This window comes from Ziziphus jujuba, chromosome 1 (genome assembly GCF_031755915.1).
Source record: "Ziziphus jujuba cultivar Dongzao chromosome 1, ASM3175591v1".
Taxonomy (NCBI): domain Eukaryota; kingdom Viridiplantae; phylum Streptophyta; class Magnoliopsida; order Rosales; family Rhamnaceae; genus Ziziphus; species Ziziphus jujuba.
The window spans coordinates 45,944,776-45,964,364 of record NC_083379.1 but is presented as its reverse complement, the minus strand read 5'-3'; the positions used below and the strand labels follow the sequence as shown (position 1 = coordinate 45,964,364).

General features: G+C 35.2%; 1 protein-coding gene and 1 pseudogene across 1 annotated transcript; both read left to right on the top strand.

Moving 5' to 3' along the window:
- Nucleotides 1-180: 180 nt before the first annotated feature.
- LOC107408801 (DEAD-box ATP-dependent RNA helicase 15) lies at nt 181-4,802 on the top strand. Its single transcript, XM_048480543.2, has 12 exons — nt 181-392; nt 530-646; nt 917-1,017; nt 1,592-1,764; nt 1,889-2,120; nt 2,269-2,387; nt 2,940-2,996; nt 3,089-3,273; nt 3,474-3,618; nt 3,788-3,871; nt 3,962-4,025; nt 4,407-4,802. Exons 2-12 carry the CDS (start codon nt 531-533, stop codon nt 4,415-4,417), a joined length of 1,287 nt encoding a protein of 428 aa, XP_048336500.2. The 5' UTR covers nt 181-392; nt 530; the 3' UTR covers nt 4,418-4,802.
- Nucleotides 4,803-7,202: 2,400 nt separating this feature from the next.
- LOC125421015 (probable polygalacturonase At3g15720) lies at nt 7,203-19,381 on the top strand (annotated as a pseudogene).
- The last annotated feature ends 208 nt before the right edge of the window (nt 19,382-19,589 follow it).

Sequence of the window (19,589 nt, the reverse complement as noted above, 5' to 3'; positions counted from 1 at the left end):
CTCTATCAGGTGGCAAGTTCAAAAAGCAAACGCTCTTTTGGAATGTGTGTTTTTCCATTAATACCCTCCATTTCCCGTAAAAACAAAACTGCGTAACGGTCAAGTTAAGAGGTTGGTTTCGTCAAATTCAATACCCCCAATTCTTAGCTATCTATTGCCCGTTCTTTTCTAAACCTAATTTCTCTTCCGTTCTTGTCCCTTCACGGTTCCCAGATCCAGGGTTTTTTTATATACCCATCCCCGACCCCTTCTTCTCCCAATTTTTTTTTTTTATTTTTTTTTTATTTTTTCGTTTTTGTTTTTTTTTTTTCAATTTTACACAGACAACTCGCTCTCTCTCAGTCGCAGAATCCAGTTTCTCTATCTCTATACAACGCTTGTCGACGTCAAAGGTTTGCTACGAAGACGAAACCATCCTTTGAAGTTTGCTTTTGTTTTACTTTAATACGAGAACCAGGTTCTGAATGATACTTGTCGAAAACAAACGCTAACGGAGCTTCGGTTTCAATGCTTTGGTTTCTGTAAATAGAATGGGTGAAGTCAGGGACAACGATGCATATGAAGAAGAGCTCGTTGACTACGAGGAGGAAGACCAAAATGCCCCCAACTCTCTCTCCGCCAAGCCTTCTGGCGAATCCGTAAAAAAGTAAGCTTTTCTCGCCCTTTTCGTCTGCCCAAGTTAGCCCTTTTCGTTGTCTGAGAAATATAGGAGGCGATGATTTGTTTTCGAATGTTCCCTGTTCGATAAAAATGAGTTTTTGGTTATAAATTTAATTTATTCAAAAAAAAAAAAAGATTATGAAATGATAGTTGTATGTAATTTTATTAATTTCAAAGGTGTTTTGACGATTTGGTTATTCTAGGAATTGAATATAATCTAATCTGTTTGTGTAAAACTTATTCTTTTGTGGTTTAGGGGCTATGTTGGCATACACAGTTCGGGATTCAGAGACTTCCTTTTGAAACCGGAGCTTCTTCGAGCCATTGTAGACTCGGGATTTGAACATCCTTCAGAAGGCAAAGTTTTAGTTGCTTTTCTTTGTTTTACTGCCTTTAATTATGAACATAAATTTGTTGTTAGTTTGACATGCATATATTGTTAACAAATTTATGCCTTTTGCATCTTTATTCCTGATTGTCGGTTTCGTTGACTTAATTAGCGAATCATAGTCCTTCATAATATTTGAAACGAGCAACTTGGATACACTCTCTGAACTATACGTGGATTCTAGTCTTTCCTGTTAGCTTCTTGGAGTTCTGGCCTGAAATTTTGAATCAGAATCATAGTGCTGACTTTTCCCCTTTGTAGATGTGTATTTGCTCAATTTTGATTCGGGCTAGATGGTGACCCTTTAAATGAACATTTGTGCTTGTTGCAGTTACTACTTGCATCTTTTCTGTAAAGCTTATTGGTTCTGTTTTATGCTTCTGAATTTTTTCTGTTTCATAACTTTTTCAGGTAATCACTACTTCCATATTCATGGTTTCGGCAACAATACTGGTTTGGTTAACCTTTCCATTAAAAGGAGCTGAAGCTCATTTATACTTACTGAGGTTTCGTCCGCTACGGTTTTGTTTGCTTCTTCATCAGTGCAACACGAGTGCATCCCTCAAGCTATTTTAGGAATGGATGTCATATGTCAAGCTAAATCTGGGATGGGGAAAACTGCTGTCTTTGTTCTGTCAACTCTTCAGCAGATAGAACCAATTGCTGGTCAGGTTGCTGCTTTAGTTCTTTGCCACACAAGAGAGTTGGCTTACCAGGTATGGCTTGTTGCTTTGACATTATTGTAGATGCAAAGTGATTTGTAATGTTCATGCAAAGTCTTGTGATTTGTATATGGGATTTGAGTTCTTTGAAGTAATTCTTCTTTTACTAATTCTACAGATTTGTCATGAATTTGAGAGATTTCGCACTTATTTGCCCGACCTGAAGGTTGCAGTATTCTATGGTGGTGTCAACATCAAGGTTCACAAGGATTTGCTGAAAAATGAATGTCCACATATTGTTGTTGGGACTCCTGGGAGAGTGTTGGCTCTTGCAAGAGATAAAGAACTTGGATTAAAGAATGTGAGACATTTTATTCTTGATGAATGCGACAAAATGCTTGAATCACTGGGTATTTTTTCTCATCTTTTTCATACTTTTTTTAGTCTGTCGTTTCAGTTTTTAAACATAATTTTAGCACATTAATACTTGTTCATTAACCATGTCAACTTTCTTTTGGGTTATTCTATTTACTTTCCCTTTACATCTGTATTTTATAGATATGAGGAGAGATGTCCAAGAGATTTTCAAGATGACTCCTCATGATAAGCAAGTGATGATGTTTTCAGCAACACTCAGCAAAGAGATCCGCCCTGTTTGCAAGAAATTTATGCAGGATGTAATATCCATTCAATCCTAAATATAAATGTCCAAATCAGATTGTTCTTACAAATTTGATTGCTTTGTTTAATTTTTATCAACCACCTTTCATTTATTTATATAATAATTTATGGTTTTGTTTTCAAAACCTCTTGGAAGTGGCAGTGATTTGGACCTGGAACTTGTCTCTATGGGGATCCTTGGATCCTTGTGTTAAAGTCTGGATGTTAGCAATAAATGAGGATGATAAATAAATGTAGGATTTTGGGTGGGTCTCATGGTTGACCTGTGTTAAATATAGGATGTTAGCAAATGTATAAATGAGGATATTAATTAAGGGTTTGGGGTGAGTCTTATGGTTGATACTCGCATGAAGTGTGATGTTTACTATTAAAATTCTAATATTCCTAAGTGCTAGACTTTAATTATAAGGATTTATTATCTTAATCTTGCGCAACTGAGCTTACGGTGCGTGCATGTGTGTATGTTTTTTTTGAGTGTTGGTTTAGTATTGATTTCTCTTTTTAAATGGTGTTTTGATATATTTCGGCATGTTATTTCTTCTTTTCAGCCTATGAAAATTTACGTAGATGATGAGGCCAAGTTGACTCTTCATGGTCTTGTACAGGTACATTTGATACATTACTGTTGAACATTTTGGTTTGGGATTTGGTAGATTATGTCTTTGCTCACTCTCTCTCTCTCTCTATCCCTGTACAGCACTACATTAAATTAAGTGAAGGAGAGAAAAACCGCAAATTGACTGATCTTCTTGATGCGTTGGATTTCAACCAAGTTGTTATCTTTGTGAAAAGTGTTAGCAGAGCTGCTGAGTTGAACAAACTACTTGCTGATAGCAACTTCCCCTCTATATGTATCCATTCTGGAATGTCACAGGAAGAGAGGTATGTATAATATGGCACTCTGGAATTCAGTTGAACTGTTTGTTCTTTTAATCTTTAAAATATACAAGGTCTCATCAGCTATTAGTTTCCACAATGTGTTGAGTGGCTCGTAATTTCAGATTGATATCTTTTTGATCCCATCGGTTGTATTTTTCCTTTCCATTCTCTGTGTGGAGACTAATTGGGTTCTCTTTTTTCAGGTTGAAACGTTATAAGGGCTTCAAGGAGGGGCATTCAAGAATTCTTGTAGCAACAGATTTAGTTGGAAGGGGCATTGACATTGAACGTGTTAACATTGTTATTAACTATGACATGCCCGATTCTGCCGATACCTACCTGCACAGGGTATATATTTAATTTTTCATTTCTTTGATGATTTGTTTACTTGCATTTAATTCAGAAAGTAGTTCATATTTGTTCTTTCAATCTTTTCGAACCGTCCTTTTTTATTTTTATTTTTTATCATCTTTTCCCCCTTTTTATCTCAGATGTGTTATCTATCCATTCTTTGCAGGTGGGCAGAGCTGGCAGGTTTGGGACCAAGGGACTTGCAATTACATTTGTGTCATCAGCATCTGACTCTGAAGTTCTTAATCAGGTATCTGGTTATGTTTTAACAGGTTCATGATGATTCCTTTTCTTTTCTAATAATACTCTTATCAATCTCAAATTTTCCTGGTGGCTTCAGGTTCAGTCAAGGTTTGAGGTGGATATAAAGGCGCTTCCAGATCAAATTGATACTTCAACATATAGTAAGAATTTATGGTGTTATGCAAAATGTTCATATGGTTGTGTTTGTTTCTGGTATTCTGACTGGTTAAGAATTTTAGTGGAGGCTGGTTCAAGAACCTTGCTAAAACATATCAAACCATCGCATAAGTAGAATGCAATGAACAATTTACAACTGTTCCTGTTCTGACTATAAATCAATAATTCTCTTTAAAGCTCTAAATTTGAAACATGTAGGAAGCAGTAATACATGACTGATAATGCATTTAGGATATGCTTTTTCATTTATTTATTTATTTTTTGTGGACCTCGTTTTCATTTTGTAGTTTTCTGGGACTTTTAACCTTGATTGCTTTCTTATTGTGGATTACATTTAAAACTTTTCTTTGTCTTGTGTTTTTCAGTGCAAGCTTGATGTGCCATTTCATCAACGAGGAAGCTTATGTCTAATTCACAGCATTGGAATTTGCATTTGTTTCATCAACGAGGAAGCTAATGGCTAATTCAAAGCTTTGCAATGGGCATTTGATCTTGGTGGCAGCAAGTTTTAGTTATTAGCAGTGTTTCGTAATGTAGGATATTATTATAAACAGAGTATTTAAACTTCCCAACCAAAATGTAGAATGCAGTATCAGTTTGTAACTATTTTTGGCTTTCATTTTTTCTTTTCAGCTATTTATACGAGTTCTATCAGCAGAATAACATCGAGCAGCTATGTTCTGAATATCCTTAATTGGGTATGCTAGAAGTTCTGAGCTAGTATCGGTTCTATACCACTCTGATATTTCTTTTTATCACAATTATTACTTGTATTTTTCATATCAAAACCTTCCTGGTTTTTGAAGGAAGAGTTGCTAGGGGCCTAAATGAGCAATTATGCTCGCATAGCTTTGGAATGATAAAAAGCTTGCAAGCAAGCTTGCTAAAATTTGAAATTCCCTGCTTTTTATCAGAATTTTTTTTTTTTCATCCGAAATATTACTTGTATTTTCCATATCAAAACATCCTGGTTTTTGAAGGAAGAGTTGCTAGGGGCCTAAATGAGCAATTATGCTCGCATGGCTTTGGAATAATAAAAAGCTTGCTTCAAGCAAGCTTGCTAAAATTTGAAATTCCTTGCTTAAAGTTTGGCTTGGTTAGGTCTCATACAGCTCAAGTTTAGCTCGGTTAAGTTCCTTTTGAACTGAAAGTCTAAAAATTTTCTCAGCTAGCACCGGTTAATATCTTTTACACGTCAAGAGAAGGATTTATTTTATTTTATTTTCACTTTTATAAGCAATATTGATACCAATGTATTGTAATTTATACATGCTTTGATATTTTGCATTTTAAATCTTTTTTTAGCATTTTTGTGCTTTAAGTCTCACTTTTTTTTTTTTTTTAACCGATGCATCCTTTTCCATTTCTGGAGCAAAATATTAGGTGGTGTAAAGTGTAATTCTATATAATTTAAGTGCAAAATACAAACAATTTTAAATAAAAAAAATTAATAAAAGTACAACAAAATGCTACTATAATTTAAAGAAGTTTGTAGAAAACAATTAGTTTTTCAAAGATAAAAATAAAAATAGATATCTCTAAAAAAAAAAAAAAAGTAATAACAAAGACCAAAAATAAAAATAAAAATAAAAATTGAACGTGCATTAAAAAGCTTTGCTCTAAGAACGAGGCGTTTTCTCTGCCTAAGTGGGCATTTTAGAACATTGACTATATATATATATAGTATATATGTAATTTAAGGTACGGACAATTCGCATGTATAGACGTATATCTGTAATATTGACAACTGTTTTTTCAAAAATTATCATTAATACTATAGATCCGTATGCGGACCATTCGCATTATAAAATTTTCCTATATATATATATATATACATATATTGTGTAGAGAGGGTCGGATATGCAAAGAAAATCACATAACAGAACATAACTCTGATTGGTACTGAAAATCCAATCATCATTGACCAGTTTTATTGTCCTGATCCATCAGTATTGTCGTGATAATTAGGTGAGTAATAGGAAAATAGTTTTATGATTATTAATAAACATAGAAATGTAATTTTGCTAATCAATGATAATTGTATATTTTGGATGACAAAATTAAAATGTGAAGAGCTCAGCAGCTAACGTAAGCGATGTACTGTGACATCCAACGATAGAGAAAGCAATTCAACTGAACTGCAATGGAGTTTTTGGTTGCACCAATGTCATGGTGGAACATGTCAAAATAACATCTTCTGCCGGTTCAGATTTTAAAACTTCATCTTCATTTTGCCCAAATGATCAAGGAAGCTCTGCGGACTCAAATCCTCAGGTTGATTGTTTGCTGCCCTTCTTATACGGTGCGCTTAGTTGGTGATTTTTGCATGTTATTATTTTAGTTTAATAATATTTACGTGGACAGACTGATCATAAGAAGAAAAACTGTACAAACAATGACAAGTAACTTTTAATTGTACTTAATCAAATACAATAACCTTCAACTAAGATTTGAAGAAACAAATAGTGCTACATGTATATTTTGTGTGTTTTCCTTAAATCTTTATTTTTCAAAGCAAATAAGTTGGACTAAATTAAAGCATGCTAAAAATATTTCCTATTGTAATTGTTGTAGCAAGTGGACAAGACTAATAATATTTTGTCCCAAAAGTGAAAGGAGTAGCATCGGTTTTCTTTATACATGTACATGTATATTGAAGTACATAAATAGCACTATGTTTAGTTTCATAATTTGTTGCAACAAGTAATACAAAACAATTACTGAATAATAGTTGATGATAATAGTTCTTGTTCGCACGTTCCCAAATAGCCTTCCACTCTTTCGGCATTCTGTTACAAATTACAATATCATCAAATTAAGCTAAGAATGTATACCTGAAAACATGATTTACTTAATTCAACAGTACATAATTAGGTACTCCATCAAAAGAAAGAAAATAAAGGCAATGTAGTCAATTTTTTTTTCCCCCCGCTTCGTTTAAAAGAATTAGAACATGATAGGAATTGATGAAGAAAATGCTTAGTTTTTGAAAAGATTCATAGGCTAAATAGGGAGAAATTAACTAATCACAACAGAGGAATTCAACCATACGATTCAATATTTGAACGTATTGAGGGACAGAGAGAGACGAAAAAGTCTAATTACTGAACTCAAGATTGGTGGTGATGTCGGTATTAGCACATCCTAGAGTACATTCAAAGATGGAATCAGATAAAACTTTCATACACAATCCTGTTAACACAGCGGCACAAAGCACATATTTTTTAGAATTAAGTGGTGCAATTTTAAGGCATGAATTAGCAGATGCTAGAATACAGGCAGAAAATTTTTTAGTGTTTGGAAGTTTTATATCAGCTTCAAATGGAGAACAGGATGAGATGGTATGGCGAAGTAGAGAAGTATCAGGAAGGGAGGGTGGGAGAGAAGATGAAGAAATCTCCTCTGCTTTTCTTCTCTCTTGTATTATTATTATTATTATTTTGCCCCTCTTAATTTTCAAGTCCTGCAGAAGACTTATAGAACCAAAATGCTTTTAATTGAATGACCAAATTAACAATTTATTATATAATTTTGAAAATTACTTGTTACGCATATATATTGCTATTACACTAACGGCATATTAGAAAATAACATTTTATTTGAATGAAGTATTATTTTTATTATTATAATTGGTTGGCACCCAATTATACATGTAATCCTACCGATATTGTGGACTTGGGAAATCCTTTTACAACCCAGCTCTCAAGTGTTTAAAACGGGAAATGTATCCATGGGGACGCTGGCACACTGATCTGGCCCCGGCCTCGGCCAATGTGATTTCGCTTGAGCCCGCTCAACCGATAACCCGTTGGGATGCTGACCTGATACGGATGAAGACTAGGCCAATCACAAGAGCTCAAATTAAGAGATTTAAGGACAACTTGGGAGCATTTATACAGGGGGTAATCAATTTCAACAGAGCTTGTCCATACTTGAAGATACAAAGCCTATTCTAAGCGTCCAAGTAGTGGAAGCCAATACGGACCCGGGTAGCAGTTTTTGTGTAAATATGGACAACAGGCAGCATGAAATGGTTGAAACTATTTATGGATTCAATACATATGTCTAAGAGGATATGGAATCAAGTCAAGCCAGCTTCAAAGGCATTCAAAAAGGGGTTGTACGGACAGCTTCAAATTTGGCCTGTTTTTTACTGTATTTTGTGCTGGCTTTATTGTATTTTGCTGAGTTGGCTTTTTCTTCCTCTTCTAAGCATGGGCAACGTGTGGGACTTCATATGCAGATTATTTGGCATCCTACAATGTATATTGAAGCTGATTTGGAGCTCAATTTGGTCAAAGATTAGTTAAAGTCAACTTAGTCAAAAAACTAGTATTATAGTTTCCTAATTTGATTCTACTTTTTGTTTTAGGAAATTACCATTACTTTTAGTTTTTATTTATTTATTTTCTGGAACAATAAGTTTAGGAAAGTTATTATTTTATTATTTTCATTGTAAATTAATTAATTCCTAATTCAAAATAAAAGAATTAATTAATCCAAATTAGATTAGGAAAGGAGTGAGAATTTTGGCCACCATAGGAAACTACTTTGTATGGCCGGTTTTCCCTTTGTTTTTAGGGTTTTATTTCATGGATTTGTAGCCTATTTAAAGGCTTATTTTTCAATAAGGAGGAATTTTGAATTTTATACAGAAAATTATTTATGAGATTGAATTCTCTTTGTTCTTTTGAACACCTAAAACACCATTAGTGAATGAGTGTTTTAGTTTGACTTATCAATAGGCCTTCCATCACCTATTGTGGCGTCTTCATTATATACCAAGGTTTCTAATCACAGGTTGGTTAGGGGTTGAGGTGACCATTAGAACTTGAAGATAATTAGATCCGGACTAATATAATACGGGTTTAGGAGCAGGTCGTCCTAGGTTCGTATCATTTGGTATCAGAGCCAAAATTTATTCAGGTTTGATCTATCTTTATTTGCTTTATTTGTTTTTGTGTTATTCTACAATTTTAGCATTAGGTTAAGGTTGCTTCTATCATCATACACCTTCTGCATCTTAAAAAAAAAAAAAAAAAAAATTCATTCCTAGTTGAATTAGGATTTCCTAGTTTTATCGTATTTTTGTTTCCTACTTTGTTGGTTGTTTTTCATCATTGTTCTTGTTAATTTTGGTTTTTGTTGATTTTTCTTTGCTGTTTTAGTCTTAAATATTTGCATCCATATATTCAAAAAAAGAAAAAGAAAAAAAAAGAAGGGTTTGTGGCAACATATTTAAAAAAAAAAAAAACCTGCACTTTTGTTTTTGTTGGAGGCCACGGGTTTGGTGGATTTTTGGGGTGGAATTGCAATTTTTGGTGTTGATCTTTGCTACTGCAGTTGATTTATTTTCTGTGAGTGAAAAAAAAAAAAGAAGAAGAAGAAGAAAAAGCCAAATTAAAAAAAAAAAATGGGTTTGTTGAATTTGGTGTTTGCTGGAAATTTCCTTGAACTGCTGCATTGTTGACTATTTGTTACATATTTGGAGTTGCTGGAGAATTATTTTTGCTGCTGGATATTTGGAATTTTGGGTGCTTAATTATTGGATTAAAATTAGTTAAAGGATTTGATACAAAACTTGAATTACAAGAACAACAACCAACACTATTCTATATTTTTGTTCAATTTGATTCTTGTTTGAGTTTGAAATTCTTTTTCCTAAATTTTATTCTTGAATCCTTAATCTCTTACCTTCTGTTCCAGTTCTTAAAAATTTCAAAGATTTCTCCTTAATTTGCTTTATTTTGCCTAGAAAAGTCGAAAACTAGGTCTTGTTGAATTCTTTCGGTATTGCCTACTTTTTTCCACTGTTTTGTTGATAAGTTTAATTAAAACATACTTGTGATATAATTGCTGTTTTTTGGGTGTTTTAATTAGAACTTTGAGATAATTCATTGAGTGGAAAAAAGCAAGAGTGTGTGAGCTTAAAAGAGGGTAAAAGCCGAAACTAGTGTGAAAACACGAGTGTCGAGATCTTGATTGAGTGAAACACATGAGGGAGTGCCTTTTGGTGAGAATTTATTTTATTTCGGATTATTTATACTAACATGGCAGATTGACGGGTGAGAAGAGGAGATCCACCTTTGAGAATTAATGAAGAGGAGTCCGTAGGATTTAAAGGTGATTTCCGAGCTACGGGGAGTGGTGAGCAAACAGACATGAGGGCTATATTGGAGCAATTACAGCGGATAAATGCCCAATTTGACCATTTAAATCAAAAGATGGACAGGTTAGAAATATCCAAGGAGTGCCCAATATAAGGTTAGATGCTCATGGAGGTCGAGGTCGAGGAGGCCGAGGGCGACTAAGAGAGGAATTCAGAGGAAGTAACTATGGAGATGACTTGGATGAAGGGTTTGATGAAATTTTTGAACCTTAAGAAAGGATAATCCATGGGAGACGAGCAAGGAATGAAGATGATGATCTTAGCAATATCAAGATCAACATCCCACCATTCATGGGAAAAAGTGATCCTGAGGCATATTTGGAGTGGGAAGAAAAGATGGAGATGATATTCGATTGCCATAATTATTTGGAGGGTAAGAAGGTGAAGTTGGCAGCAATGGAGTTTGGCCATTATGCATTCTAATGGTGGACAAATGAGCAAAACACCCGAAGGAGAGTTGGTGATGACTTGATCACTACATGGCGCCAAATGAAAGGAGCCATGAGGAAGCGGTTCATACCATCACATTATCATAGGTTGCTGCATCAAAGGCTTCAATCCCTATCTCAAGGAAGTATGTCCGTGGAGGATTATTATAAGGAGATGGAGATGCTTATGATGAGGTTAAACATGAATGAGGATAGAGAAGCAACCATGGCAAGATTTCTTGGTGGTTTGAATCGTGAGATAGCCAACCAACTAGAATTGCAACAATATGTGGAAAATTGGAGGAGATGTTGCATGTGGCTATTAAATTGGAGCATCAATTCAAGAGGAGGGGTGTAGGCTCACGGTTTGGAGGAGTTTCCAACAGCGGAAGATCAATTCCAAGTGGCTGGAGAAACAATCCTACCTTTGAAAACAACCCAAAGCCAAAAGTGGGAGAAGAAAGTTCAAATCGGCCAAGGAGAGAGACTAGAACCGAATCTGTCCAAGCACACAAAAGTGAAGGTGAATATGATCCTAAGCCTTCTAAAACTCATGAAATTGTGTGTTTTAAGTGCCAGGGATGAGGAAACATCGCTAGCCAATGCCCGAATAGGAGGATTATGGTGTTGAAAGGTAATGGCGAACTAGAATTCGAAAGTGAAGAAAGTGATGCTGAAACTGAAATTGAAGATGGAGAAGTCGGAGATGATGAGCATGAGGAACCCGAAACACTCCAACCTTCAAGGGATGACTTGAGCTTGGTTGCAAGGAGGGTCCTTACTATATACAAAGATGAGGAACAAATTCAAAGAGAAAACATCTTCCACAGTCGATGCGAAATTCAAGGTAACATATGTAGTATGATTATAGATAGTGGAAGTTGTGCAAATGTAATTAGTAGCATGGTAGTTGATAAATTAGGCTTAACAACTATTAAAAATCCAGAACCATATAGATTACAATGGCTAAATTATAGTGGTGAGATAAAACTAAATAAACAAGGCAAAGTAAAATTCAGCATTGATACATATGTGGATGTTGTATTGTGTAATGTTGTTCCTATGCATGTGGGTCATATTTTCTTGGGTAGGCCATGGAAATTTGATAGAGATGCTATCCATTATGGTAGAGAGAATAGCATTGTATTTAAATTTGAAGGGAAAAAGTTTAAGCTAGAGCCATTAACTTTAAAGGAAGTATTTAGCGATCAACTTCAAATGCAACAAATGAGGGAAGCTGAGAGGCTCAAAGAGAAGGCTAGTATGGTACCAAAGGTTCCACCATCCATTCAAGAGGGGAAAGGTGAGCTTGCTGTCCAAGGTAAGTCCTCTAAAACCCAGGTTGAGTGAAAAAATTTAAAGAAATCCGAGAGTAAGAAAATTGGAGCAAAAGACGAGAGTGATGCAAAATCCAATGAACCCGTGAGTGAGAAAGGAAAAGAAAGGAAAGAAAGGAAATTTTTTTTTTTATCTTAATTTTGGTGAAGCTAATAAAGTAATTTTGAGTAAGAAATCATTGCTAGTCATGAATTTTAAAGATACTTATTTAAAGATGTTTTTGTTGCATAGAACTTTATCTTCATTGTTAAAAGATTTACTTAATGGAAATTTGAAAATTTGGGAAAGATTATTTGCTAATATTAAAAAGTTTGATGAACTTGTATTTCTAGTATTTGTTGTGATAGTATTTGACCCAGGAGATTGGTTTTGGTTTCAACCAAGGAAGGAGAGGATTCCCGAACAAAGAAAGTCCAAGTTTATGCCGCGAGAAGATGGATATTTTCAAGTTTTGGAAAGGATCAATGAGAATACCTACAAACTTGATTTAATAGGTGAGTATAGTGTTAGTGCCACATTTAATGTTGTTGAGTTATCTCCTTTTGTTGCAGGTGATGATCTAGATTTGAGGACAAATCCTTTTCAAGAGGAGGGGAATGATGTGATTTCGCTCGAGCCTGCTCAACCGATAACCCGCTGGGGTGTTAACCCAACACGGACGAAGACTAGGCCAATCACAAGAGCTCAAATTAAGAGATTTAAGGACAAATTGGGAGCATTTATATAGGGGGTAATCAATCTCAAAAGAGCTTGTCCATACTTGAAGATACAAAGCCTATTCTAAGCGTCCAAGTGGTGAAAGCCGATACGGACCCGGATAGCAGTTTTTGTGCAAATATGGACAATGGGCAGCATGAAATGGTTCAAAATATTTATGGATTAAATACATATGTCTAAGAGGATACGGAATCAAGTCAAGCCAGCTTCAAAGGCATTCAAAAAGGGGTTGTATGGACAGCTTCAAATTTGGCCTATTTTTTACTGTATTTTGTGCTGGCTTTACTGTATTTTGCTGAGTTGGCTTTTTCTTCCTCTTCCAAGCATGGGAAACGTGTGGGACTTCATATTCAGATTATTTGGCATCCTAAAAAGTATATTGAAGCTGATTTGGAGCTCAATTTGGTCAAATATTGGTCAAAGTAAACTTAGTTAAAAAGCTAGTATTATAGTTTCCTAATTTGATTCTACTTTTTGTTTTAGGAAATTACCATTACTTTTAGTTTTTATTTATTTATTTTCTGGAACAATAAGTTTAGGAAATTTATTATTTTATTATTTTCATTGTAAATTAATTAATTCCTAATTCAAAATAAAGGAATTTATTAATCCAAATTAGATTAGGAAAGGAGTGAGAATTTCGGCCACCATAGGAAACTAGTTTGTATGGCCAGTTTTTCCTTTGTTTTTAGGGTTTTATTTCGTGGCTTTGTAGCCTATTTAAAGACTTATTTTTCAATAAGGAGGAAGTTTGAATTTTATACAGAAAAGTATTTGTGAGATTGAATTCTCTTTGTTCTTTTGAACACCTAAAACACCATTAGTGAATGAGTGTTTTAGTTTGACTTATCAATAGGCCTTCCATCACCTATTGTGGCGTCTTCATTATATATCAAGGTTTCTAATCACAGGTTGGTTAGGGGTTGAGGTGACCATTAGAACTTGAACATAATTAGATCCGGGCTAATATAATACGGGTTTAGGAGCAGGTCGTTCTAGGTTCGTATCATCGGCTCTGATACCATCTGTGACAGCCCATACCACGCTTATAAGCCATGCTTCATTCTCCTTTCCAACTGATGTGGGACTTGACAATCCTCCCTCCTTGGGGGCCTAGCGGCTTTGATACCATCTGTGACAGCCCAGACCACCTGCATGCAGATATTGTCCTCTTTGGGCCTGGGAAATCCTCTTACAACCCAGCCTTCAAGGGTTTAAAATGCGTCTGCAAGGGAAATGTATTCACACGCTTATAAGTCATGTTTTGTTTTGCTTTCCAACCGATGTGGGACTTGACAACTCAAATAGTCAATTTCTTGTACATATGTATACCAAAATTACCTACACAGCACCACTTTATTTGCAGTAGATTAACAGAAAGGAACTAGGCTGGCCTTTCAAAAAACGATTGACCAACATCCAAAAGTTCTCATCCTTTTTCATGCATGGATTATGATCCAAATTTTCTTATCTGAATTGCATTAAAATGCTGAAATCGACTACCTATTACAATTTTAGGAAATACCGCTCTACCTACAAGTTTAGTTTGGAAATAAATCTCATACTTTTGTAAGATCTAGGAAAATGTAAACAATTTAGCTGTTAAATCGTGATGATCAAACTAGTGATTAAATAAGAAAGAAATAATGTAGAGGTAAAGTATACTATAGTCTATATAAATACACATAATCATGATATGTAGTATATGCTCAAGTAATATTATGACATTTTAAAATACTATGAGAGAGTAAAACTTTTTACAGCGTGGATTGTCATAGTATTTTTAAAAATGTAATTATACACCATTTATAGCATTTTTCACATGATATTAAAAATAATATATGTTGTAGTGAGAGCATCTGTCAAAGACATATCAAATTAATCAATTTGCTTGAGACCACTTCATTAATAGAAGCATGAATATATAAAAGTAACTTTTAAAAGAAAAGTGAATGCTTAATTGTCAGGACCCGTCCAGAATTCCTTCCCCGGAACCCTAGACAGCCCTGATCCCAGGGAAACCCTACCGGATCCTAAAACGGAAAATCCGACAGAGCCTCCCCTAAGGGATTTACTTACCACAAACTACCTGCACTGAAAACACACTTCTATAAACATCCCCTTATTCCTCCCACAAACTACAAATTGATTCCACAAATTTCAGCACTTCAAAAATAAATACAGTAATCCAGTGCAAAATAAATACAACAAGAGTGAAAGAAATAGTACAACTGCAATAAAAGAAGAACAGGGTACTTCACGAAGTAAAACAGCGATGAAGATCAAGTCCGCTCTGAGTGAACACCGACAACCTGGTACCTAGAGGAACGGAATTTAAGAGTGTGAGATGCTAATCATCTCAGTGAGCGACCCTACTACTATACAATATAATACTACGGTAATAGGTATATAAATAATAATTATTTGGAAATAATATTTTCTCTCAAAACCCTTACAATTCTCTCAGTTGGAAAAGTTCCCCTTTTAAAACCTTTTAACAAAACCCTTTGTTCGTATTCCCCGAAAACCAAGACATCAAATAAATACCAGAACAGTAATAATTAATTTTAATTCCAATACAGCTTTAAAAACATTTTATTTTTAAAACACAGTTCTGAAAATCAGTTGATGCACCCACTATATACCAGTGGCGCCAACAGTACCCAGCGTCCCAAGGTATCGCCAGACAGGAGGTTATAGAGAGAAACTGGCATACGGTCGCGTGGCGTCCCACTGCGCCGCTGCTAACCTGGTGTCCCGGCCAAAGGGGGGTGGCCTACCCTCATCCGATGGCAACCACAGGACAACCTCATAATATCAACCGCGCGCTACTCACACCCACCTGCGCGCTAATCACAACCGCGCGCTACTCACACCCACCTGCGCGCTAATCACAACCGTGTGCACACTAACCATATCACATATAAACAGAACACCAGTACGTGCATGGTGCATCCAAAAATCATAAAATCCACATATTTAAATTATATAACAAATTTCACATTTTTGCATAAACATAGCGGGCATAGTCCATCCGCTTGAACCGGAAAATTCTCCACAATTTCTTTATAATCAATGCCATAAATTCCATGATTTTCAAATCCACCAACTCTCAAATCCGTCAATTCAAATATCCACATTTTTCCAAGCATAAATAATTTCTCGAAATATCATAATCAAATCTCATAATATTCCATGGGCATATTTTATAAAAATTGAAATCACCAACATAACCAAATATTTTCCTTGAAATATTTGAAAATCAAATCGTGCCCAATTTACCATTAAAACCACACCAATTTCAAAATCCTCAAAACCATAAAATAATTTCACATGGCATAAATTTGTAAAATGCACATTTTCTTAAATCCAATAAATTCATAAATAATTCCACAATAAATCCAATAAATATTTGGCACATAGCAATTAAATTCCAAATATTTAAATCACACATAATATATTCATCAATTAAATTCCCAAAATTAATTTGAAGGTGGGTCACTCACCTGGAGCACGCAATTAACCCATGATCCACCACGGGATCAATTCTACGACTCACCGGTGCTCCTAGAACAAAATTCACAGATAGTCAAATAAATTAATATTTTAATCGGGTAAATAATACCCGGTACCCGGGGGCTCAAACACAAACTTTAACCAAAATGGTCGAATGATATACCGAATCGAAGCTCGTGGGACGAGGATCACCAATCCGGTCTCCATCGACCCCAATTCCGCTGGAGGTGGCCGGAATTTGGTCGGGAAGTTTCGGCCGGTTTTCACTTCCTCGTATCTCGCAAACCGCTTCGAATTTTTGAGATTGGAGGCCATTTTTGAACTCAGGGGACCCAAAATAGGGGGAGAGGAGGTTTAATTGGGACTGGGCTGGCCGGAAAACACAAGAAAAGAGGAGAGAGAAATTTCGGCGACCGGCGGCTTCTCCAGCCCGATCGGCGCCCGTCCGGAGGCGGCTGGCCGTGAAAATTGGCGACCGAGCTCGCCTCCTCCTTCCGCACGTCACTGGCCGGCGCGTGTATAGTATGGGTGGCCGAAATTTAAAAACACGGGAGAGAGAGAGGGACGGCCGGTGGGAGAAAAAAACACTGTGTGTGTTTGGTGTTTTCATGCTCGGGGAAGAAGAAGGGAAAAAAGAAAAAAAAAGAAAAAGAAAAAAGAAAAAGAAAGAAATGGTGTTTTCCCACGTGGGGAAAAGAAAAGAAAAAGAAAAAGAAAAAGAAAAAGAAAAATAAATAAAATAAAAATGATTAAATAATATTAATAATAATATTATTATTCAAAATAATAATAAAACAATTTATTTTTACACATGGTTGACATGTGGCATTTCACCATGGTGACACATGGTCACCTTCAATAAGTCACACGTGGCACATCGTTATGCGTGTAAAAATAATATTAAAATAATACGGTATTTGAAAAACTTTACAGGTCCATAACTTTCAAACCACATGTCCAAATCGGACGTGCCGCTAGTCTACGGACTCGTATCGACGAGCACTTCACAACCATGCATGAGTCAAAGCTCAACCTTGCATGAATAAAAAGTCAACTCCGGCACCCCTTGGACAGTTTGGACCTCAACTTGTTTTGCTCATAACTTTCAAACCGTAGCTCCGTTTTCAACGTGCTACTAGTCTACGAACTCGTGCCAACGTGTACTTCGTAACGGTACCTCAGTCAACCTAGAATTCCAACCGGAACAAAAAGTCAACTTTTGACCCCTTCGGTTAACGGTCAACAGTCAACCTCGATCAACGTGCAAAAATTCCGACATGGTTCGGGACGGGGTGTTACATAATGTTATTACTAACTTTAGGGCAGGACATCCACCAATTGGCTCCCTTGCCATCAATTTTCTCATTTCCATCCACATTGAGTCCACTCACACCTGAGAAGATAATCCAATAGTTCGAGTCAAATCCATTCCAGTCTGATACTTCGCTTGGTGCAATAATATCTCCCTCAAGCTGCAAATAAAATGAGAAAATTAAATTAAAACTACTATTTTTTATTTATTTAATTATTTATACACAAATTAAAATGTATGTTGTATAAATGTTGTTACTTGCACATGAATTGTAGTAGAGTTGCATGGACCTTGGAACGTTAGAGGCTTCAACAAGAAGGCTTTTCACTCTGGAATGATAAGGGTTGGAGTAGGATCTGATGCAGCTTCACAAACTGTTTCCCATGCCTTTAGAAAAGCCTTCCATTTTCAAATAAAATGAACGTTTAACTTCCATGCTTTAATTCGTTCATACTTTGCTTAGAAAAGGAAATTAGAAAAAAAAAATGTAGCTATATAGTACTTGGGAATCATCAGTATTTCCATCTCCAACGGCTCCAAAATCAAGTACATTGACAATTGGGTCTGATATACCGCTTCCAAAAGTAGCTCGAGACTTCGTGTAAGTGAAAGCTTTGTTATACAAATTTTGTTGAATATTCTCTTAATTAATTAATTAATAATTAATGTGTTTATATAATTCTATATATGTAGGCATTGTCATTTAACGGATGTAAAAACCTTACAGTGAGTGGATTAACACATATAAACAGCCAAAGAAATCACATATCAGGCCCTGCTGATAGCCCTAATACCCATGGAATCGACATTGCCGGCTCAACCAACATTATAATTAACAACACCTTCATTGGAACTGGTATATTATATATCAAATATATACTATATACATCCTGTAAATTATAATCTAAATAAATTAATATAATCTTCTTAATTGCTTTATCATTAAATTAATTGATGCAGGGGATGACTGTATTGCTATTAATAATGGTTCAGCTTTTATCAACACTACTTGGATGACATGCGGTCCAGGCCACGGAATAAGGTTTCTATAATAATATTAATTAATTAATTTTCTTGATCTATTGCTTCTATTTATACGATTAAAGGTCCAAATATATTTAATTATGAAATGCCAGATTTTTCTGAATATTAGGTTAATTAATTTTGCGTACCTTGTAGTGTTGGAAGCCTGGGAAGAAATGGAGGATTTGATACAGTGGAGGAAATACATGTCAAGCACTGTACTTTCAATGGATCTGATAACGGTGCCAGGATTAAAACATGGCAGGTAATTTTAACACACACACACATATATATATGAAATAAACATACTTACTTATCTTTTGTATACATGTTTAATTATAAAGCCAATAACAGCTGCCCGTGTCTTATATAGAAAATTGTGTAGGGAGGGTCTGGATATGCAAAGAAAATCACATACCAGAACATAACTCGGATTAACACTGGCAATCCAATCATCATTGACCAATCTTACTGTCCTGATCCATCATTATATAATTGTGATAATAAGGTGAGGATTAATAAATAATTTTTACGATTAATAAATATATAAATGTATAATCTGGTAATTAATTTTCATTGTGTATTTTGGTTGACAAAAAAAATGCAATGAGTTTAGTAGTTAACATAAGCGATGTACTGTTCGCTGATGTTTATGGGACGTCAACAATAGACAGAGCAATCTAGCTGAATTGCAATGGAATTTTCGCTTGCACTAAAATTATGATGGAACAAGTCAACATAACGGCTGCCAGTTCGAGTTTTGAAACTATCTCGTCTTGCGAAAATGCTCATGGAAGCTCTTCCAACTCAATTCCTGAAGTTGATTGTTTACTGTAATAGTTACTGCATGTGCTCGTAGCTAGTTTATTTTGTATACCAGATGATACAACTTTAATTTCTTTCTATTTAGTATTTAAGTAGTCAGGTTACAGTAAGAAAAACTGGAAAAACAGTGACAAATAACAGGGTAACAGTACTGTTTCAATTCTAGCTTGCTAGCTATGTATTTAATTAAAAACAATAACCTTCAATTAAGATTTTCAGT